This window comes from Apostichopus japonicus, chromosome 10 (genome assembly GCF_037975245.1).
Source record: "Apostichopus japonicus isolate 1M-3 chromosome 10, ASM3797524v1, whole genome shotgun sequence".
In the NCBI taxonomy this organism is placed as follows: Eukaryota; Metazoa; Echinodermata; class Holothuroidea; order Aspidochirotida; family Stichopodidae; genus Apostichopus; species Apostichopus japonicus.
In genome coordinates this window covers 3,344,018-3,367,361 of record NC_092570.1, presented here as the reverse complement: position 1 = coordinate 3,367,361, position 23,344 = coordinate 3,344,018, and the positions used below count along the sequence as shown (strand labels likewise).

The window sequence follows — 23,344 nt, the reverse complement described above, 5'->3', positions numbered from 1 at the left end:
GTTACTGTTTAGGCAAGGCACACGTACGTCATAAAACCGCAAATACATTTGTAGGCTAGGCTTGGGTCCATTTAAGGTTCAGGCTAGTGTTTGATAGTACAGTTAATGCTGGAAGTACAGTAGCGGTTCCCCGAAAATTCCAGTGTACCTGGTAATACCAGGTATTCGTCAGCGGGTATGTATGAGTGTCTGTTTTTGTTTATGAATACCGATGCACCCTAGGTCTGTGTAGCTTCATAACAGTGCCTTTTGGGAAAAGCTGGGAAAATCTCACAGTCAAGGTGACAAAAGGAAAAACTAGAGCTCTGTGCCCTATACAGTACAGTATGTCTCTTGGCAAATGTGACCATATGGCTTAAACAAAACAAAACCTGTGTAGCATCATTTGTCTACAAATATTAAAAACTATATAATGTTTCCAGTATTTTATACAGTTGACTAAGAAAATTCAGAGATTTTGAAAGATTGCTAGGCAAAATGTAAAGACTTAATTACTCCTTGGGCTCAAGTGGGTGGTTGTCAAAGTGAAGTGATTCAAATGTCACAGGATAGCATGTTTGCAACATATATGTCATAAATGGAAAATGTTTTTATTAATGCTGTACATAGTTAGTGTACGACCGATTATATGATAATCTGTTCTTACTGATTAGTTCCTGGGACATTCGGGCTGATGCCGATTACCGATTATTTCATCGTTTTCGTGGAACTGGACTAATGTTTGATTTAGTATTATGCATGATTACCAACTTCTAGGCAAATACATTCAGAGTTGTAAATGCACGACTTAACGTTTCACAGTAAAGATTAATGGAGCATAAAGAACACTGTAATACATACATGGGGTGCTGTACGTTTGTAACAATGAGTCGCAATATTGCAATCTCGCCACAACACAGTAAATGACAGTGCTGTACAGACTACAGAAGGGTGAAAATAGTAGCCATTGGCTACGAAATGAAAAAAAAAGTTAGGGACACCTTTTACAACTGGTATTATAACCATTATCAGTGTTGCAACTCCAACGTAACTAGAGTGAAAAGTATATCAAGGAAATAAAATGTTCGTTATTCCGTAATCTGATAGAAATATATAATCTGGTATGAAAAATAAAACAATCCTGGACATTTGCTTCAAGGTTTTAATGATTACCATCTGCGAAGTATCCCTTCCGATCCAACGTTGTTTCAAACGATCACACACAGTAAGTCAATGGGAGAAATCACACACTAAAGTTCCATTGACTTTGTCGTGCGTATCACTGGAAATCAGACTTGCTTTAGTCGGTTGCAGTTAAGTTACTGAAAAGTGATTATTTTAGCACGTATGGTACATGCGGTCTAGAAAAGTTGTTGCTTCGGGTTTTTCGCAAAAATATGCGTTACAGTAAGAATGTTGGCCTAATCATGAGATACTGTAATGCAAGTAGTAGGACTGAGGACTGTTGCAAAACATTTTTAGGGATTTTAAGGAGTATTTAGCGCCTTGATATCATTATTTATCTAATAATCTGTTCCGCATAATCGGTAGCGCAATGGGTTTTGCCGATGCTGATTATTTACCGATTGCCTGATAATCAGCCCGATGCCAATTATCTAACTGATTATCAGTTGAACAATATACATAGTTTTTTTTTGGGGGGGGGGAGGGGATACATTTGAAACATCCAGTAAAGTACCTGACATTGATGAGCCTCCAAAGAAGGCAACAGTAGATACATCAATAGCTCAACTAGGAGGTTTGGTCCCTTGGAAAACTGGAAGAAATTCTTAAAAATTTGCTTACTGTATGTAATATGATACTATGTAGGTATAATACTGCATGTAATATGATACGATGTAGGTATAGTACTGCATGTAATATGATATTATGTAGGTATAGTGCTGCATGTAATATGATACTATGTAGGTATAGTACTGCATGTAATATGATACTATGTAGGTATAGTACTGCATGTAATATGATACTATGTAGGTATAGTACTGCATGTAATATGATACTATGTAGGTATAGTACTGCATGTAATATGATACTATGTAGGTATAGTACTGCATGTAATATGATACTATAGTACTGCATGTATTATGATACTATGTAGGTACAGTATAGTACTGCATGTAATATGATACTATGAAGGTATAGTACTGCATGTAATATGATGTAGGTATAGTACTGCATGTAATATGATGTAGGTATAGTACTGCATGTAATATGATACTATAGGTATAGTACTGCATGTAATATGATACTAGGTATAGTACTGCATGTAATATGATACTATGTAGGTATAGTACTGCATGTAATATGATACTATGTAGGTACAGTACAGTACTGTACTTTATATGATACTATGTACTATAGGAACAGCTTTATGTGAATCTGGTTTAGGTACATCTATAGTACAGCAATAATATTTAGTACTTGCAACATTATGAACTGGTTAGAATTTCCAGGAATGACTTCTGAATTGATGATGTACTGTACTGCACAGTATCGGACAAAATGAGATAAACTTAGACATTGATGTGGATGTTTTTTTTAATTTTTTTTATTATTCTTATTATTCTTATTATTATAATTATTATTTCTTGAATACTGTGTTCTGTAAATAAGCGATGCATGGTTACTGAAGGTGATTTGTTGTATTAATTTATTAGTAGAGTAATTTACTTTGCTCCTCGCTTACCTGTCTCCTTGCAACCTCAGCACTCTCGTTCAACTATGAGAATGAAGCGGTAACCTTTTAACACTGTGCGCCCTCTATGACCAGGTCTCTCTGGTCTATGCCCTCCCTTCTCATTCTACCACCCAAAGTGCTTAGACATTCATTTTGTACAGTACTGTAGAAGTCTGATGTACCATACAGTATGGGAGCAATGTGTTCAAGTTTAAGCCCACCAAATAGACTTTCAAACATACAGTTTGTAGTTACTGAGGTGTCCAACAATTTCATCTCTAAAACATGTAAGTACCGTTCAGTGTAGAGACAGTGTTTAATGAGTCCACCTTGTCGATGCTAGTTTACAGTTTGGAACCATTTTGTTTAAGTTGATATCTGCTGTATGAGAATGGAGTGTAATGTTAGATCTTTCAGTTTATGATTTATATTCAATAGCTCAGATAATATTACAGTTTGATACCAATTTGGCAATCTTTTAATTTGGTTAACTTGACGTGTCTTAATAGTACTTTATGGGTAAGATCAGTATTTTTTTTCCCCCCTCACATTAACACTAGACATTAAAAGTCTGCTGTTTGCACATTGCAAACAAAGTCAGTACAAATAAGGGTCATTAAATATGGAATACCAAAATGTACAGTATATTTTCATGAGTTACTGACTAAGGAGGACCAATGTTTTTTCTTTGGGAGATGGGGGGGGGAGGCAATTTTTTTCTGAGCAGATGCAAATATATTTGAGACAATTTAAAGAACAAAATTCCAATACTAACGATTAAACACAGTGTTTCAGTTTTGATGCAGCCCTGCCGTGTATACAGTACTTAGCTCTGTGCATGTGTGTATGTCACACAGTTTATTTTTACTAGAACATATTCTGTTTTAAGTCTTAGTGTATTAACCTTTCGTTACCTGCACATTGGGGATTTTTCCTTCATTACTCTCTTCCTTGTGTCCTATACAGTACATACACACTCCAACCTATGTTATACAGTACGTACTTATATATGTGGAAGTTACAGCATTGTATGAATACATACATGTACAGTATGTGTTTCTGTAAGCATTTATATCAGGCCTAGAGGCCTAGAATTTCAAAAAAAATTGCCACTACCTGTACCCTAATAAATACCACTGCATTAACACTCTTAAGTACTGGCTAAAATTAAATTCCCACAAGTACATTTTCCTTTTAATTTTAAATTAAAAAAAAAAAACAATTTCAATTTTGCATTGTCAGAAAAATTCCAGTGCCTTTTTTTTTTCATCTTCTGGCCAATTGAAGGTGAAATCCTCTGGCATTAATAGTTGAAGGTTTACAGTCTTGTTCAAGGTCAACGCCTCTTCACATGACTGACTATACAACACTAACCCCTGGTCATTGGTCATTGGTAACGTGTCACACCCACATACCAAAGTGCACAGTTCAAACAATCCCTCCCCTGGCACTATTGCACACCGCAACTATGTCCCCCAGGGGACTCGTTTGATAGTGCGCTGTACTGAAATTTAGCCAGTAAATATCATGAATTTCAAGGCCTGATTAGTTGGGGTTTTATGTTCTGTCGGTTATCTGATTCCTTTAAATTGAAAGTTAAATGTTTGCTAAATTACCTTTCAACAGTTCTTTGCAATTTGAAATTTTTTTGTATTGTTACCGAGCATATATATATGTGCTATTTTGTGGTACCATCAAGAAATGTACACATGCTGCTACGTACAAACTTACTAACCAAAGACAAACCTTGTTTTGCATTCCCTTCTCCATGTTAGGCATGCAGGTGAAGATGCTACCACAGTTGTTCTGTATCAAGTAAACGAGGCACTGCAAAGGATTTTTTTCTCCGTATATCAGTTGATAGCTGATCACCATGACTGTAGAGACGAAGACTGGGCCGGTGAGTGGTGAAACCACTCCTGACAAACCCACTGTACCCGCGGAACCAACGGAAGAAGACATCACACAGGAAGAGGTGAGGAGATCATGTACTCTCTTAAATATTGATCTTGTATAAAATCTTGGTGTGTAAAAGTTGATCTCATAAATAAAATGCTAGCCATTTTAGCTCTTATCGAGGAATTTTGTTCATCATAACATTGCATTCCTATAGTGAGAGTTTTTTATGATCGTAAAATTGAAGGTTTGATATAAAAAATGTGTCTACACCAAACCAGCATGATTCCTTACAGTACGTAACCATTAAACTAGAATCATTTTACAGATTCTGCGGTACTCGTTGCTATAAAGCGCGTATTGTTTTTATAGGGTGACATCATCATCATTCATATATCGATAATAAACAATCTCTTCCAGGGTATTCAAGATGGAGAAGCGGGGGAAGAGAATGACAGCAATGAAGTAGAGTTTCCGTTGGATGCCCTCAGCCGCTTGGATACCATGATCAACAAGCCAAGATGGATCATCCCAGTCCTTCCCAAGGGAGAACTGGAGGTACTCTTGGAGGCTTCCATAGAGCTATGCAAGAAAGGTAAAATCCCTTGCCAAAGATTAAAATATAAAAATATAATTTATAAAGAAAATAAATAAAAATAGTAATAAAATATAAATAATAATACATAATAAAATAATAATAATAAAAATAAATATAAAATATAAATAAAAAATGTAAAATAGACTCCATCATTGAAATCATTCATTAGTTTAATGCTTTTAATGGCTAGTATGGGAATGGTCAGTTCTCTGTGTCAGGGAATACTTAAACCTTTATTGCATGGCAAATTACTATGCAAATTTTGTGGTATTGCTTATTAATGCAAACTGTGAGCACTACATTTTTCTCCTAGATGTAAATATTTCACAAGATGCCTTTTGCTGACTTTTGTTCATTTATTGACATAACTGTTTATAAGTAAAGTAATACTCACATTGCCTCGCTCGATCTTGTGACACACTCCACCCATACCAATTGCAGTAGAGACAATTCACAGCTGTAAGGTGAATTGGGTGAGGGTTTTAAAATGCTTTGAAAGTCAGTCACTCAACGTCTCTACGTAGTATGATAAACATTTGATGATACTAACCCTATACGACAGCCCACAGTTGTTTGTACGATCATGACATCATAAGATCACGAGAAAATAATCTCTGAGTCTGTTGTTAATTTTTAGTGTGGAGGGATTCATGCATGAGGAGGGATTCATAAATTAGGAGGTGGTTTTCAAGAATACATTCTGAAGCTATTCAAATGTCACCATGTTCAGCAAGGTTGGAAACAGAACTTGTCTGGTTAAGCTACAAAAGAGTCAGCACAAGATTTTATGTGACTTATACTCAGAATCTCAAGTTCAGTCGCGATTTGATTGCACCAGGTTATTATTTTTTATTTGTTCAAAATATAAAAATATAATGTATAGAGAAAATAAATAAAAATAATAATAAAATATAAATAATAAAATAATAATAAAAATAAAAATAAATAAATAAAAATGTATATAAAATATAAATAAAAAATGTAAAATAGACTCCATCATTGAAATCATTCATTAGTTTAATGCTTTTAATGGCTAGTATGGGAATGTTCAGTCCTCTGTGTCATGAAAAACTTAAACCTTTATTGCATGGCAAATTACTATGCAAATTTTATGGAATTGCTTATTATTGCAAACTGTGAGCACTACATTTTTCTCCCAGATGTAAATATTTCACAAGATGCCTTTTTCTGAATTTTGTTCATTTATTGACATAACTGTTTATAAGTAAAGTATTACTCACATTGCCTCGCTCGATCTTGTGAAACACCCCACCCGTACCAATTGCAGGACAGACATTACACAGCTGTAAGGTGAATTGGGTGAGGGTTTTAAAATGCTTTGAAAGTCAGTCACTCAACGTCTCTACGTAGTATGATAAACATTTGATGATACTAACCCTATACGACAGCCCACAGTTGTTTGTACGATCATGACATCATAAGATCATGAGAAAATAATCTCTGAGTCTGTTGTTAATTTTTAGTGTGGAGGGATTCATGCATGAGGAGGGATTCATAAATTAGGAGGTGGTTTTCAAGAATACATTCTGAAGCTATTCAAATGTCACCATGTTCAGCAAGGTTGGAAACAGAACTTGTCTGGTTAAGCTACAAAAGAGTCAGCACAAGATTTTATGTGACTTATACTCAGAATCTCGAGTTCAGTCGCGATTTGATTGCACCAGGTTATTATTTTTTATTTGTTCAAAATATGAAGATTCAGTTTTGCGGACTTGACTGAAAATATTGCAAGGTTTCTTGATTGGTTGACGATCAAACGTGCGTTAAGTTGCCAAACGAACAGTTGGCAACTTTTCGTCGCTAAAAGTGTGTGCTACTCATGAGTGGTAACCCAAAGGTTATCTAGAATATATCACACTATGTGTGCATTAAGGTGTGTGCAGGTAGTTTGCCCAGAAGTGTCCCTCAGAGATTCCTCAAAGGAATTCTCAGTGAATTCAGAGACTGCAGCTTGTCAAATTTCGATTAAGACCGATGTGACAGCACCCTCTATTGCTGAAGAGCGTGGCTGGAGATCCCATCAGTATAAAGAATTATTCCGTTGATTGTTGCATTAATATTTGCCCCACGAATATTTTTTTGTTTTTGATCAGGTCTAGATATTCATTGTGAGCCATGCCAGAGATTTTTCCAAGATGGTCTCATGACGTCTTTCACCAAAATTCTCACGGACGAAGCTGTCAGTGGTTGGAAGTTTGAAATTCAGGTAACCGTGAGGAGTGATAAACCATGTCTTCAAACTGTGATGTAACATTTCAGTACTTCATCTATTCATTCTTTTCTGAAACCATAAGAAAGGAATAAAAACAAAAACATTTCATCATTAATATCTTAGTCAGATCAATGTTGATCTCATCATGGTATCAGGAAATATTGATACTTTGGTGAAATGTAATCCAATAATTGCTCAAATAGGATGATTTTGAAATACTGAGCTCCCTTCTCTCGAGTCCTTTCCCTCTTGGTGCAAGGTAGGGTGAATGAGAGAGGTAAAGTCAGAGTTAGATAGAGGCAGATTTGAACACTCAAGCTATATAGCAGCTTTTTGAGATTGATCATCAGTTGTTTTCCAACATACCCAGAATTACTCAAAATAATATTGCAATGAAGCTCACTAAGACAATTGCTTAGATTTTTCAAACAAATGAGGTTTATTTAATGAGTAAGAAATTAAAGAACTGGGTTCAGTCCCAAGCATTTTTGTTGTCTAGACACTTTTCATGGCATTTAAAGCACACACAATTGAAACCTGCAATGAAAGTTTACATTTTTGACTTTGATTCACCTTATTTTTTAAATGAAAAGTTTGGATAGTCAAGGTAACATGCTCTGTTGATGAATGAAATTTTGGTAAAAAAATAGCTGTCATCGGACATGAGAGAATTAAAAGACTTGAAAGTTACTTGCAAGGAAGTCCAATTACTTTGTTATTATTTCTCAGAAAACTTTCTCTTAAAAAGATGTATGTAAATTGATATTAAACGAAACGATGACATATGTTATATTTTTATGCAGAGATGCATCTTGAAGAACTCAGAGAAGTTAATCGAGCTAGCAGTGATCAAACTCTCTCAAGATTGGTTTCCACTACTAGATTTACTTGCCATGGCACTAAACCCCCACTGCAAGTAAGTTCTGGAAATTTTGATGCTGGGAATTCATTCACTTGTGAATCGCAGGCATTCAGGGGGGGGGGGGAAGAGGGGAGGGATTCGGTGTACATCCCCACTTTCAACCTCTCACAAGAGTTCAAAATTTGTCATTAGCACAACCCTGCATTATACTGAGTTATATATTTGTGTTAAGTCAAATCCTAGGTCTGCCCCTGCCTTGCACTTTAATTAAAAATGTTGTTGCTTTTATAAATAGTTACATTTACTGCCACGTTACGACCAGAATACAAAATGTAATCGTTTTTTTTTTTCCTTATTGATGCATGAGTTACACAGTAGATTGTTTACGTTCTAAATATCTATTGCTCTGATGGAATATAGCTTGATAAATAAGATAACAACAGGCTATGTAGGCCTAACCTCATTAACATGTGAAAACAAAGGCCATATTTTTCCTTTTATCCATTGATAAAAACTAATTACTGTACCAACTAACAGTACACTTTTACAGCAAGACAAAAATGCTTCCACGGTGTTCTAGCAAAACACCTGACGACTTCCATGAACTCTGCATTAAAGAACGGCAATGTTGATAGCAAAATTGTCAACTGGTTGTGTAACTTAAAGCAATGATACGTAATCATCTGCTGTGTGTGGTCGAGTTATAAGTCTTTTGATGGATTCTTTACTTTTGTGTACTTCTTCTTGTAGAGTGTTGTAGCATCAAAGCTCCAAATAATAACGTTAATACATACAACCAGCAATAATTAACCATTTGCAAGGGTTAACTGTGTTGAGCCCAAACGGTGTCATATTTCCTTTGCGTGCTTAACATTTGACTTCGGTCAGTTCAGGGTGATAGTCTGTTAAGGGGTGTCTGAAGTGGGATGGACCCTACCATGTACCATTATCTTGACTTTTTGTTTTAGCTGTATAACTTTCTTTGTGCTACGGCTCACTGCTTGTGTCTGGAAAGCATTCGGAGAGCTGAACCACTGCTCAGTGTACTACTAGGCTCTCTGACACAGAAATTTCACGGGAAACTAGCATATTAATTTGCAATCTCTCTCTTTTCAAGGTTTCATGTCTTCAATGCCACCAGACAGTCAGAAACTGCACCAGAGGTTTGTTATCATTTCATTTCTTCTCCTGTAAATGTTTTCATAGGATTTCTCCCTCTAGCAACAAGTGTTAAGTAATAAGGAATTCTCTGTGTCAGTGATCATAAAGGAATTTTTATATATATATATTGTTTTAGTGTTTACTTTTGATTTTGAGTTTGTCAGTGTGGTAGGCTGCATGAAAGATTATTGTGTCATGAAACTTTAGATGAACAACTTGTAACATATCAAATAGATAATATGAGGCATCAACAAATAGCCTAGACATGTTACCATAATAGAAATTGAATAAGATCCAGGCAGTTGGGACAATTTTCTAATGCTAATACCACTGTATACTGCTTCCCCTATCATGCTTAAATGCACTCGTATTGACAGTATCAACAGTCCCTAACCTTTATCTGACTGAAACAGGATATTCATACTGCTCATACTGTCAATTCAAGTGCTTCGAGGTGGGACACGAATGTATAGTATAATACAATTGTCCTAACTGGTGGATAAGGTCATTAGAGTTGATGAATATTTGTAAAGTACTTGAATTGTTACATTATTCATACTCAATATGTTTATTTCACCAAGTATCTGAATTTTCAGGTATAATTGATTTTGCAGTCTGCATGCTTTTCACAATCCAATTATCCAGACAACCTGTTAGAAAATATCTGTAGGAAATTGTTCTTGTTTGTGAAGGGTCAAAATGGAAGGAAATGCATAAATTGTCTTTCCGATATACCCTTAACAGTTAAGCCTAACTGTGGTAGGTAGTAGGTGTGCTTCTACTGTACTTTATGAAGATGCATAAATTATTTTTTGATTATTAATACCCAATATGTTAATTCACCATGTGTCTGAATCATCCAATGTATTCATTTACTCAATCTGCAAGCTTCCTTTCCGGACTACCTGAAAACTCCATTTTTTGAAAAATTTGGCATAGAACTATAACTGACCCGTATCTAAAAAATTGTTCTGTTTCATGTTACTGGCTCACTTGTAAAAGGCTCGATCCGTTTCATATCTTCAGCTTTCTTTCATTTTTCTTTTCTTCTACTTTCCAGGAAATAGGAACCGAAAGGTTTGCTAAACCACCAGATGCAAGAACACCAAAGGTAAGATATAATTGTATCATCATTTACTTTAATTCTGTCTGAAGCAAATTTGAACATATCGAACCAACATTTCTGATTCTGCCGACACAGTTGATAAATATTTATGAATTGAAGAGGCTGTAGGGTGTTTCTAGGAATTTGACCTCACCAAGCGTTCTACTTGATTACTACTATGTATATTCTGGATTGAGCTAGCATGAAATAAATTGTATAGTACGAAGAAGTATGAAAAAGCATGTAAGGAGAATGTGGGGGGGGTTGTGGGTTGTGAGGGTAAGTGGGGGAGGGGAGACAGGGAGAGGAAAGGGAAGATCTGTTTGGAATAATAATAATTGATCAAGTAGATAACAGATGTTTAATAGATTAAATAGTTAAATAGATGTTTCACCTTTGGAACATTTTAGAGAGAATATATATGTCTAGAGTGAAACAGTGAACGGTAGCAATGTCATTCAGAAATAACATTTCCCAGCTCAGTGTCATGGTTAGCAACAAGGCAAATAACATGTAGGACATTTAATTTTAATATTGTAAATGTTTTAGTAGTTGTTAGCATTTGAAGAAAATGATACAGAACTGCGTCCTACAATAATGCATCATCATTCAAGGTTTATGGTGAAACATCGAAAAAGCATAGACCTCAGATGCACTCGCATTATCCCTGTCTCATTTCTCCTGTTGTACATACCTTATAAATTTTATGGATAAAATCAACTTTCTATAATTCTCGTCTCCTCTCATGTTTGCTACCTCCCACCACCCACCCACTTTCTATTTTTATTGGTAATTACAGACGTATTTATTTTTGTCAATTTATTCGTAATGCTGATTTTTTTTCGGTCTACAGGGTTGGCTTGTTGATTTAATCAATAAGTTTGGCTCCTTGGAAGGATTTGAGATTCTCCAGCAGAGGTTTCTCAGCAAAGACCAGCCACTGAATGTATCTGTCATTCATGCTCTGATAAGGTGAGAGAGCCTCTTCCATGTTTCTGTCATTCATGTTTTGATAAGGTGAGAGCCTCGTCCATACGTTGTTTGATCACAGCTCTGGTGGATTTGAAGTGGGAGCCTCTTCTTGAATCATAATTCTATCAAAGTTGATTGCCACCATATTTTGGAGATTTATGCATGATGATAGCTGTGTTTATTTCTGTCCTACAGAGCAGTATTAACTCTGAAACTACCTCAAAACAAGAGTCTGCATGTGTGTGTTCTGTCTGGGATTGTGTGCTTGAAAGAAATAATTTTAATGGCTTGCAATGTCTCCTTTGATTTCTCTACTGGCCCTTTGGGAGATTTATGCATTATCTGATGCATTATCTGTAACAAGGATAAAATTCTATTTCCCCCCCCCTTGCTTGTTAATTAAGGGGTTGTTTCAGTTGAATTAATAAGTAGATATTTGCTTATGTTTTTATCTATCTTTATAAACTTTCCTTCAGAGCAGTATATATGCTTTTCACTCATAAGTTCCTCAAAGCAAAAGTGCATGCTTGTTATTTGCGGTGTGTGCTTGAATGAAATAGTTATGATGACTTAAAATGTCCGTTGATTTCACTACACAGGCCTTGGGGTATGTGCTATGAGATGCTAACACAGAACACTGTACAGACATTCTTTATGCCAATTGTGGTAAGTATCCTCAATCCATGGTAATTAATTAATGGTTGAACTTTGTATTTTCCTGCCACCAAGGAGCACCCATCCCTCCCACCCCTACCCCTCCCCCAAAAATATTAGAAGTTTGTAGCGCCACCATGCAAAATGCTATCCCAATGTGGGGTTTGACATAAGGATCGAGAAAATTTCCAGCAATTTTGTTCGAAAAATGATTTTCAACCGTCGGAATATCCCTTTGAAGCCAGCCAATCTTTGATATATAATCTCATATTTGCTGATGGCTGCTTGAGGAGGATTTACAGTTTTTAAATCTGAAAAAGAGAACCTTTTCGAATTCCAAATGTGGTAACGTACAGCTCTGTCCGCTCTAGCGAATGATTCTGAAACTAGAAATTTGCAAGCTTTCGTCGAATATGTCGCAGGATCGTCCGGTCTGGAGATGGAAGTTAAAAATTTCACATAGACAATGAATCGGGATAGTCATTCCTTAAACGTTTAAATCTGATTAAGCAGTTAAGTTTTCCTTTTTGGCATTGTTGTCTGGTCAAACTCATAATCCAGCTTGTAATTGTCCTATTCTTCATAATTTAATGTTAAGTGGAATGAGGAACAGGAACTCATTAAAAAAATGGTTTTATTTTTTATAATCTCTTGTATGATGGATAATCATTTTACTACAGGTTTCAAAACTGAAAGTAAATGCAAGCACTGTTTTGTTTCCTCTTATTGGCTAATAATGATTTGGGATTTCATTTGGGTGTTATCATTGATTATATTTAGAAGGATGAAGTAACTTTCTCTGCTCGTCAAATGTTTTGTTGAGGAAATTGTCATGTGAAACTGACCGTTAGTACCTGGTGGACTTCAAAGGCTGTCATCGTTAAGGGTGGAGGGAGGGGGGGGAGGCCAGGGAGGGATGCAGGTGAGTGAAGGCATGATGGCAGACTTTTTGAGCAGCATGTTAGTTCAGGGATGATCATTATTTTGCTCCAGCCACATGCCGTTCAATTCTTTCGGCTGTCTTTTCTTCGACATTTCGATTATCTAGCCATATTCATTGCTATTTGTCTTGGGAGAATATGCAGGGTAAAAATGACAAAATTTTAGAAATGCGACTAGCCCATAGCTCAAGGAATCTCGCTCCTGCGATTGTCACAACATCAAAAAGTATTACACAGCCCATCTGCCACAAATGAAACAGTGGTTACTCTTTGAGTTCATTAGAGTGTCGTGACGATCGGTATTCTGATCACATTTCTTTCCTGAACTCCCCTCGTTGACAGGATCGCATTGTGGAATACCTTGATAGTCTTTCAGACGAGGAACTGAAGAAGGAATCAAAGAACGAGTCTAGGAATGATGCCCTGTCCCTCATCATCAAGGTGAGTGACTTTCATATCGAAAGTAACCTTCCACAGAGCAAATCTCCATTGTGTTACAAGAAAAGTTTAATCAAGATTTGCGTAGCACATTTTCCAGAAACAAGCCTCCAGTTACATCACTTAGTTGATGAATGACGTGTTGAACATTTAAGAGGCCTTTGTAAATTCTTTTCTCCTAGTCCAGTCATGCTTTAGAAGTGATTCATTAAAACTCTAAAACATTGACAAGTTTCTTGTGTGTGATTTTTACCTGTGATTTCACTGTTAGTGTATATGGAGAAGAATGCACAAAAAACAGTTAAATTAGTAAAGGATATGTAATGATAGTTGTGTTGAGGTGTATGAAGTTAAAATTCTATCACCTTGAAGTAAATGGAAAACTGCCTGGGAAAACAACATCAATTGGATACAAGAACAGAATATTTTTAGGCTAGACTGGGTTTTGAAACCAGTGACATGAGGGTTAGTAACGTTCAGGTTTTCAGTCGTTACACCCAGGTAGGATACCAGAGAAAATTAAAGTTGAAGGTTTTACAGTCTTGTTCAAATCCAAGGCCCCCCTCACACGACTTTACAACACTGAGCCCCTGGTCATTGGTAACTTGTCACACCCACACAGCAAAGTATGCACAGTTCAAACAACCCCTCCAGGGGCACTACAGCCCACCACATCTATGTGTCCCCTGGGGACTTCTGACAGGGTGTAGGCACAAACCGGCACACGCAACTGTATTTACATTTTACCTCACAAGTCCCCATTTAAACACCTGGGTGAAGAGAGGCAATGGAGTTCTAGCGCCTTGCCCAAGGACACAACATAATGATCTGGCCAGGACTCGAACCTGCGATCCTTAGATGGCCAGTCCATTGCCTAGACCACTTGACCACAACACTCTCATCCAATATTGTAGGTGTTCTTTGATGGTATAAGTTGAAATGAAATGAAAATTCTTTGGAGAAAATTGTAACAAGATAGAAATACCCAGCATATTTTGAAGGTAGTCGACATTAGAATTTTCAGTTGTCTGGCTTTGTGTTAGGTCATCATATGTAATGTGTGCAACCTTTTCATCGTGTAAAGGACCAGTGTGTGCATTGAAATCACTACTTATTGTCTCTGTTCATTTCTGCAGTCCTTGAAAAACCTTGTATCAAGAGTGCCAAAGCAAGAAGAAAAGATCAAAAGCCTGGAGATGTTTCGACTCAAGATGATTTTGAGGTGAGCAACCAAAGTTCTTGGAGAGTTTCATTCACTTTATCGTTATCAAAATTTGTGGTACTTGTGCTTTTGTGCTTCAATATTAAAGCTGCTGAATATGCTTCTATTAAATCTTTGCGAGGGGGGGAAGAAAAAGTGATCTAAAGTTATGCATTGAAAGTAATATTCGGTTTTTTGCTTTGTCAGTAAAGTATCCCCTTGATCTTCATTATGACAACTTGATGCCATCAAAATAATTAGATTTGATCAACAACAAAAAAAAGCAACAAAAAAAATTGGCCCACAGTGTTTTACTGAATGGATTAAGCAGTGCCCCTAAGGCCTTAGGCTCAAGCTTACCCTGCACATTGCACCAACTGGGTATAGTGATATTTGCAGGTTCATCTGGCCCTCTGCTCCAACCCATGTTTCTGGGCCCACATAGGAAATTAATTGAGAACCCTGTGGCATAGGCTGAGCAATAATGTCCCAAGATAAGAAGAAAAGTATTGGAAAAGATAGGGTGTTATTGGTCTGATAAAGTTGATTCCTAGAGGTTAATGTTGTCACCTCTGATCTCTACAGGCTGTTGAAGATATCCTCCTTCAATGGCAAGATGAACGCTCTGAACGAGGTCAACAAGGTCATCTCCAACGTATCGTACTACACCCACAAACACAGCCATGTTGAGGATGAGGAATGGCTGACTGCTGAGAGAATGGCTGTAAGTAATCGTGTCTCTCTTCTGCTTAGTCAAATTGTTGTTGTTTGTTAAAAGAGCGATCATGACACTACAGGATATTGACTCTTGGACGTGGCTTAATTGTAATGTACAGGTTGATTCTGTGATAGATTGGTTTTATGGGGGGGGGGATGAACATGTTATAACTGTAACAGCATATATGATAACATGTAGTAGAGGTTATGAACATGCCTCAGTAGTATTAATAAATAATGTAATAAACAATATAATAACATAATGAACAATGCCTTCATTGTGATAGATGTAACAAACGTAATAGATATAGTAAATGTAATAACAAATGTTATACCATATAATGAACAATGCCTAAAATGGAATAGATGTTAAGGAACATGTCATAAATATAGTGAATGTAATAAACATTGTTTTAACATATAACCAATAGTAGATGTAACATGTAATAATGTAACATGCCTTAATTGTAATAGATGTAACAAACATGTAATAAAAATAGAAAATGTAATGAACATTGTTTTAACATATAATGAACAATGCCTAGTAACAAACTTGTAATAAGTATAGAAAATGTAATACACATTGTTTTTAACATATAATGAACAATGCCTAAAATTGTAATAGATGTAAACTAATGTGTAATAAATAAAGTAAATGTGATAAACAATGTAATAAACTTAATGGACATTCCTCATTGTAATAAATGGGATAAATAATTGTAACAAATTAAAATGGCCATGCTTGTCTTATGCAAGACTTAATGATAAAGAACAGTTATAATATAAATTGGCGTTCACTATCTGAACAGAACACATCTGTCCGATGCCTTCCTAACCAACCTCCTCATAGTTTGCTGTTATGATATGCGGACCCTACGTTGATATTTTGTTGTTACTGTAATGTGATTCAGGAAACTTGAAGGTCATGGTTCTCTTGATTTTTAGATATCCTTTTAAAAACAATTTTTTTGTAACCGGGGCGTAAATATTTAATACAATCAATGTTTTTCTATCTCATTTTTACCAGGAATGGATTCAGGAAAACAAAGTTCTTTCCATTGTACTGAGGGATAACTTACATCAACCTCAGGTGAGGAAACATGATTTTTTACTTTTTCATATTCAAGAGTGATTGGAAAATATGTGTAAAATTGATGTTTCATTAGTTGAAAGGTTACAAACAATTTGACAAAGGTGAGGTCAGTATGTGGGGAGCCAGCAATAAGGGTTTACTCTATCAATAGTTGGCTTCAAAGGTGCACAGAATAATACATCTTGATAGACAGCGTCCAAGGCCAGCAATTTTGCGAATCAATTTTATTGTTGTATCTTCCGTTTTTAATTTGGTTTTAAGATTTGTGTCTGTTTGTGTGTGTGGGGGTTGGGGGAGGAGGTTGTTTTGACAGAAGAGACATGAAAGCAATCTAGTTAAGTCACTTTTGTCACTTTCATCGTTGCCATGATATGGCCGTTCCATTCAACCTCTCTGCTGTATTATCTTGTCCACAGTACGTTGAGAAGTTGGAAAAAATTCTTCGTTTTGTCATCAAAGAGAAAGCACTCACCAAAGAAGACCTGGATAATATTTGGGCTGCCCAGGTAAACGATAACCATCTGTTATCTTTGTCACTGTTTTGCAAATAAAATAAAAGTCAGGAAACGTTAAAATAATACTGCACTGTATCTAAGCTGCTCTTCTGGGGCAGACAGGAAATCTAAGGCAGCAATTTTTAGTTCTCTGGGTGAAAAGTAATTGTACATTCTAAAGCTGGATAACATATACAAGAAAACAGTTGCAATAATGGGTAACCGGCCCCTAGCCTATATCAGTGTTTTTTTTACCTGGGGGGGTTGGTATTTCAGGGGGGAATTTTTTTGTCCCTCCTTAAGGATATGTAAGTCTGCACATGCCATTTATCCCAGTATCCCCACACACTCTCTTTGGAAAAAAAAAACATTTTGGGCGACCCTCTTTGTGATAAAGTTTAGGAGAGGGAAATACCCAGGGTAGCCAATTGGAAAGGGGAACTGGGATGGAAAAAGGGTTCAGACTCACTTGCCTATATGATCTCTTGGTAGTACTGATAAGTCGCATGCAGAAACAGCATTTATCTGTGGCCCTACGTTTATTTGTAAGTAGAATGGCAATGAAACTTGTGAATGTTTAAGCGTTTGATATCTAATATCGTTGCCCGCATGTTAACAGAAACCCATCATATTCTTCATCCTTCAATGAAGCAAGAACATTTACATCTGTTGTCACGAGGGCTCATCTTTTTAATTAACAATTACCTGAAGTAATCAGTTATCATTGTCATCTAATCTTGTGTCTCTTGACTACCACTGAATTTCCGCTGGTAACTAAATCGTAGATGTCTACAATGCAGTCATATTTACACAGTTTGTGAAGATACCGGTAACAACCCACAAAAGTATTCCACTAGATTAATTTAGTGGTGTTTGAATCAGTGGCGTAGGAAGGTACTTTTGAGTGCGGGGGATGAAGACTGATGGCCGGCCTGGGGGAGGGGTTTAAGGGGAGGGGGCACCCCCTCCCCTTTGGAATTTTTTTGCATTTCCAGGTGGCCTCAGATGCAATTTGGTGCAATATAGCACACTTCAACACCCACTCCATTTTGTAAATAATTTTGCATTTTCACCTGGCCTTAGATGCAATTTGGTGCTCCAAATGAGATTTTGTTCTCATTTGGAAATGAAAAAGGGGTTTTCTGACTTGCGGAGCGGGGGGGGGGCGGAATGATACCTCGCCCCCCCATATTTTTCACTGGGGCTGGCACCCCCCAGCCCCCCCCCCGGTTCCTACGCCCTTGTTTTGAATGCTGTCAGAGACAAGTTTCAACTATGCAGTTCTCTTCACGTAACAGGGTGGTATTTCTACAATTTTTACTTAGCATTCCAGAATTGTCTCTCACTCTCTTTTTATTCTTTTTTTTTTTTGATTGGTATATTTTCATTTCTTTAAATCATTTAAATGAAGCAAAATTTAGGCCTAATTTTCCTTTCTTTTTTTTTCACACTTTTTTGCACCTGAATTGGTTTCATTTCATTCATTATATTTTCCCAATTTCATCTACTTCCTGCAGGTTGGAAAACACGAAGCCATTGTGAAGAACATTCACGACCTACTGGCCAAGTTAGCTTGGGACTTCTCCCCAGAACAACTTGACCATCTCTTTGACTGTTTTCAGGTTAGCTTCATTTTCTTCATGTAAACACTTCTTAGTTTGAAGGTTGCTAGTCTAACCTCCAATTTTTCTAAGCTGTTAATTTTTTTTTTTTTTCAAAACTAGTTTTCCTGATGGCTTGGACACTTCAAATTGTTCCCAGACATTTGGAGATTGTTTAAAGAACACTGTGCTAAAAGTCAAAGGATCCTTCTCCTTCTTAAAAACTTTTTACAGGAAAGTTGGACATCAGCCAGCACGAAGCAAAGGGAGAAACTCTTAGAATTGATACGTAGACTAGCAGAAGATGACAAAGATGGCTTGATGGCCCATAAGGTCCTCAGCCTTCTCTGGACCCTGGCCCACCAAGACGATGTACCAACTGACATTATGGACCAAGCTCTGCACGCACATATCAAAATTCTAGACTACAGCTGTTCTCAGGTGTGTTCTTTGATATTTCTCAGGGAATAGTTCGGCTTTTAATAATGTCCCACTATTGATGCAAAGGACGGTTTTACGCAGAATGTTTAATCTCCGTATGTCATGGTCAAAAAAAAGGGGAAAAAAGAGATAACTTTGAGGGGTAGTAAAATTTTTTTAAGATCTTCTGGTTTTCAAATATCAAGCATTAAAATATGCTTCACCTCTGGAATGCTCCTTTAAGGATAAATTGAGGGATAATGTTGGCTCTCCTCATTGCAGGACATAAATTTTGATGTTCACTCCAATGTTTAATCAATTCTTATAACACAATCAAAACATGTTGATGACATTTTAACACTAATTGTTATGCATTTTAAACGTGTTGGATGAGGCCAAAAAAGTGCCTTGTGTCACATCTGAGGGACTGACCCTTACGGTTCTGTGTGTGAGAGTAAGTAGTCCACTTTTATTGGTCAACTTCAGATGTTTAAAAGGTCATTTCTCAAAATTTGAAAGCAGTATAGAAGTACAGCTTGTATTGCTAGCAGTCTTGTGTTATATTTGGCAGTCTATGATATCATCAAAATTAATTTTGTGTCTTGAAGTCGTCTTTTAAGCTTTCTTTATCATGAAATATTTCACATATTGGTGCAAATTTTGCAGCAAAAGGCTCTTTTCTTACCTTACTGTTATGCTCTATTGGTTAATTTACCCCTAGACATGAGGGTAAGACTACCTAATGGGAGAGTCTATATATTATGCGTACTTCTGTGTTACAGAGATTTGGAAAGGACTGAGTCCTGGAGCCATTAAAGGTATCTTGTTATTTGAGTCCTCACTGAATTTGTAGGGTTTGTATCCCCCCTTCCTAATTTATGAATATTTTATTCTATATCATTATTATATTTCGCTGTTAATCTGCATCCATTTTATGTTCTTCAAATGTTCTAAGATAAACCATGTATAGCCATCTCCAAGAGGCATCACAAAGATTTGAAAAAATCTATGCCATTTTATTTTGTTTCATTTTGTTTTGCTCTGGTAAAAGCAGGATCGAGATGCTCAAAAAATCCAGTGGATTGACAAGTTTGTTGATGAACTGAAGAATGACAAGTGGGTTCTTCCAGCTCTGAAACAGATTAAAGAGATTTGCAGCTTATTTGGAGAGGTATGATATTGTGTATTATTCTGCAGCCTTTAATTAACACAACTGTTCGTAAAAGAAGAACAAAATTGTGCTCCATTTTGGACTAATTGCCTTCAAATGTTTCAAAATTAAGGTGGAATAAGGTGGTACGTAAGATCACCAAAAGGCCTCTCCCCCCACCCACAAACACAAATATCCAGGACAAAATGCCCACATGCCTTATCTCCCTCTCCCTCCCCTCTACCCAGGATAAGAAATGATATGCCTGAAAATTGTGGAGAGAGAGAACATGCTTTATGTCATAAAGTGAGAAGAGGAAGGGTGGGAAGGGGAGGGAAGGGAAGGGCACAAAGGGGGGTTGAGGGAGGGAGATGGAAGGGAAGGGGAAGGAGGGATATGTACAGATATAAATTCCCATACATGTACATGTTGAATCATAATTTGATTATCTGATTGCTATATAATTATGCCGAAGTATGGGCTTTGTTACCCCTCGAGAAGATGAGAAAAGTACTTTTATGTACAGGGAGATGAAATCTATCCCCGTAATTGAAGAAACCTCCATACGATTTAGTAAGAGTAAGTTTCGATAAGAAATTAGAATTGTGATGTCACCATGTGACCCCATATAGTCTTGAGTAACATTCTGTGTGGTATTTGTGTGATAGTCAAAATCTAGAGCCCTAGATGGATAATGAAAAAAAAAATCTAGTAGATAATGAAATGAAATGAAAAAAAAAAATCAAACCTTGTGAAAAAAAAATTCATCGAAAGGAAAGTCTAACGATGTATACTCTTGACAGGTTTCTCACAAACAAGCGAGAGCTGTGAGGCAAACCAAAACATAGCTGTATCGTTCGATATGAAATAAGAGGAAAATTAGACAACTGACAAAGACATTAATTTTGGGGTTCTTAAGAAAAACTTAGTTGGATTTTCTCTCTAAGAATTAGTTTAATATAGCGAGAGAGTTTTCACTAGAAATACAAACAGAACAAAAGAGGCTCTTTTCATAGGCTCCACAGAACTACACTCATGCGCAGCACAGTCCCCATCTGCAGTACCGTCATGATGTCATCAACAAACTACAAGGGAAACATTCTCTCGTGACTCTGGTGGCCGGAAACCTCTCCAACTACATGAACAAAGCCAGGAAAATATCTAAAGGTAAGGGTGGCAGCCTCGCTGGCAACATTTCTGCTCAGCCCTATTACCGAGAGATCACGTGAAGAAGCTTTCTTTGTTGTCTCTGGGAGAGATCTTCCCTGTTTGGTACAGTGTGTTCCTGTATTATTATTCCATTGTTAAGAAAGGTGTCGGCATTTTATGTTCTTTCTATACATTGCGAACCCGAGGGACAGAATTTCCTGATCATTACTCAAACAGTGACAATAGTTGTGTTTAACGTTTGCTGTTTGTTCACTTAAGAACCGTCAATGACCTCTCTTTTGTTTTGGTTCAACTGATGTCAGATATCCCTCCTCCCCCCCCTCCCCCTTGCATTTCTCAGGCATGTGGAGTAATTTTCATGTCTGACTCTAGCATGCTGGTTCAATATTTGTATTTCTTTACCAATTTGTTAATAAATTTGTTATTTTGTTGATTTGTTAGTAAATTCAAAATTACCTGCTTTTTATTCAACCTTGCAGAAAATCCTAGCGTGGATCCCCAAGATTTGGTTCCTGACAGTAGGTACACCCATGCCCAGCAGGTCCAAGAGAGACTCAACTTTTTACGGTTTCTTCTCAAGGATGGCCAACTGTGGCTTTGTGCTCCGCAAGCCAAACAGGTATCGTTTTGACAATTTTCTAATTTCATTTTGCTTTGGTAGGAAGAAATCTATCGATCAATCAGCCTGTTAAAGTTGAGCTAAGGCGACAACAAATATTGAAATGCCACTTAAATATTTGAAACTTTAAATCTCTTGCTTTTATATCATACTCCTTTCCATGTGATTGAATGTTTCAGCATCTTTTCAAGATGTCTGATTTAATTACCTGGTACATAAAAGCAATAGAACGTTATTGACTTATAAAGCTTTTAAGAATTACAGTCACAGAAACATGGAATTCTGCTTTTAATCACATACCAAAGGATCTAAACCATTAATGGTATATTTGACCAATGATGCATTCACTCTGCAGAAGATGAAATAAACCAAGAAACTGTTAGAACGGCAGAAAAGATGGGTTTGAAACATGGTGGACTAAGTTTTAAGGATTAAATAACCTTTTCAGTTGGAAGCAGACTTAATTGTCTTTCTGTTTTTGTGGTATCTTCAGATATGGACATGTCTAGCAGAAAACTCTGTCTATGTGAGCGACAGGGAGGCTTGCTTCAAGTGGTTTTCGAAGGTAAGGAAAATTGAAGGGGAAAAAAAAAAAATTTCAGATGTGGGTAGATGGAGAATAGTAATTATGATTATCGCATAATTTTTTAAGGCACATTTTTTATATTATTGTCATACAGTTGCGATATGTAATGCTTTGATGATGTGTGCACATATAAATTTGTATTTGATTCAGTGTTGCATAGAGAATGGCAGGTGCACTGATGCGTTGTTAGGCTTGGTGAATGGCCATGTGATGATGATGTGTTTAGTTAATTAAAGATAACAAAGAAATAGAATGAACAGTGGAAATGTCTGTGACATTTCTCTCATTTTTTCCCTCCACCCTCCTTCCCCAATAAGGCACAAACTCCTTCCCCTTTATCCTTCCTCTTTCATGCACCCAATATCTTTCCTACCATTTGTTTAGATGGTACAGAGAAAAATCAATATCATCTCTTGTTTGAATTGATCCATCTCCCTTGACTGATATTCCATCCTGTCCTTGTCTGTTCTCTTGTCTCGTCTACTGTGTTCAGTGTGGCTGCGTACAGTTTTTGTAGTGAAGGATTTACAGCCAGGCGTGGAAATGACTCAGTACTTATAACGTTAGTGTTTCTCTTTCTCTCCGTTCCCGCAGTTGATGAGCGATGAACCCGACCTTGATCCAGAGATCAACAAGGATTTCTTTGAATTGAACATTCTCTTGCTTGACCCATCGTTACTGACAGAGAATGGAATCAAGTAAGGAGACACTGGTTCTGGTATCAGTGTGGATGGGTGTGTTGGGGGGGGGACAATT

The 23,344-nt window shown here is 36.8% G+C and overlaps 1 protein-coding gene across 6 annotated transcripts in view; it reads left to right on the top strand.

Moving 5' to 3' along the window:
- LOC139975258 (ubiquitin carboxyl-terminal hydrolase 9X-like) overlaps positions 1–23,344 on the top strand; it is a 93,236-nt gene that overhangs the window by 2,447 nt on the left and 67,445 nt on the right. For 2 of the 6 annotated variants that reach the window (XM_071983019.1, XM_071983013.1), the window contains exons 2-21: positions 4,453–4,652; positions 4,994–5,168; positions 7,286–7,398; positions 8,208–8,320; positions 9,384–9,429; positions 10,488–10,538; positions 11,386–11,504; positions 12,104–12,170; positions 13,442–13,540; positions 14,674–14,759; positions 15,324–15,462; positions 16,483–16,545; positions 16,965–17,054; positions 18,560–18,664; positions 18,878–19,084; positions 20,118–20,234; positions 21,230–21,380; positions 21,863–22,002; positions 22,496–22,567; positions 23,183–23,286. In XM_071983019.1, coding sequence (XP_071839120.1) covers positions 4,551–4,652; positions 4,994–5,168; positions 7,286–7,398; positions 8,208–8,320; positions 9,384–9,429; positions 10,488–10,538; positions 11,386–11,504; positions 12,104–12,170; positions 13,442–13,540; positions 14,674–14,759; positions 15,324–15,462; positions 16,483–16,545; positions 16,965–17,054; positions 18,560–18,664; positions 18,878–19,084; positions 20,118–20,234; positions 21,230–21,380; positions 21,863–22,002; positions 22,496–22,567; positions 23,183–23,286 — 2,159 coding nt within the window. In that variant the 5' untranslated portion in view covers positions 4,453–4,550. Of the gene's footprint in view, positions 1–4,452; positions 4,653–4,993; positions 5,169–7,285; positions 7,399–8,207; positions 8,321–9,383; positions 9,430–10,487; positions 10,539–11,385; positions 11,505–12,103; positions 12,171–13,441; positions 13,541–14,673; positions 14,760–15,323; positions 15,463–16,482; positions 16,546–16,964; positions 17,055–18,559; positions 18,665–18,877; positions 19,085–20,114; positions 20,235–21,229; positions 21,381–21,862; positions 22,003–22,495; positions 22,568–23,182; positions 23,287–23,344 lie in introns of all 6 variants that reach the window. The other 4 variants (XM_071983018.1, XM_071983012.1, XM_071983015.1 and 1 more) reach the window with 3 other exon arrangements.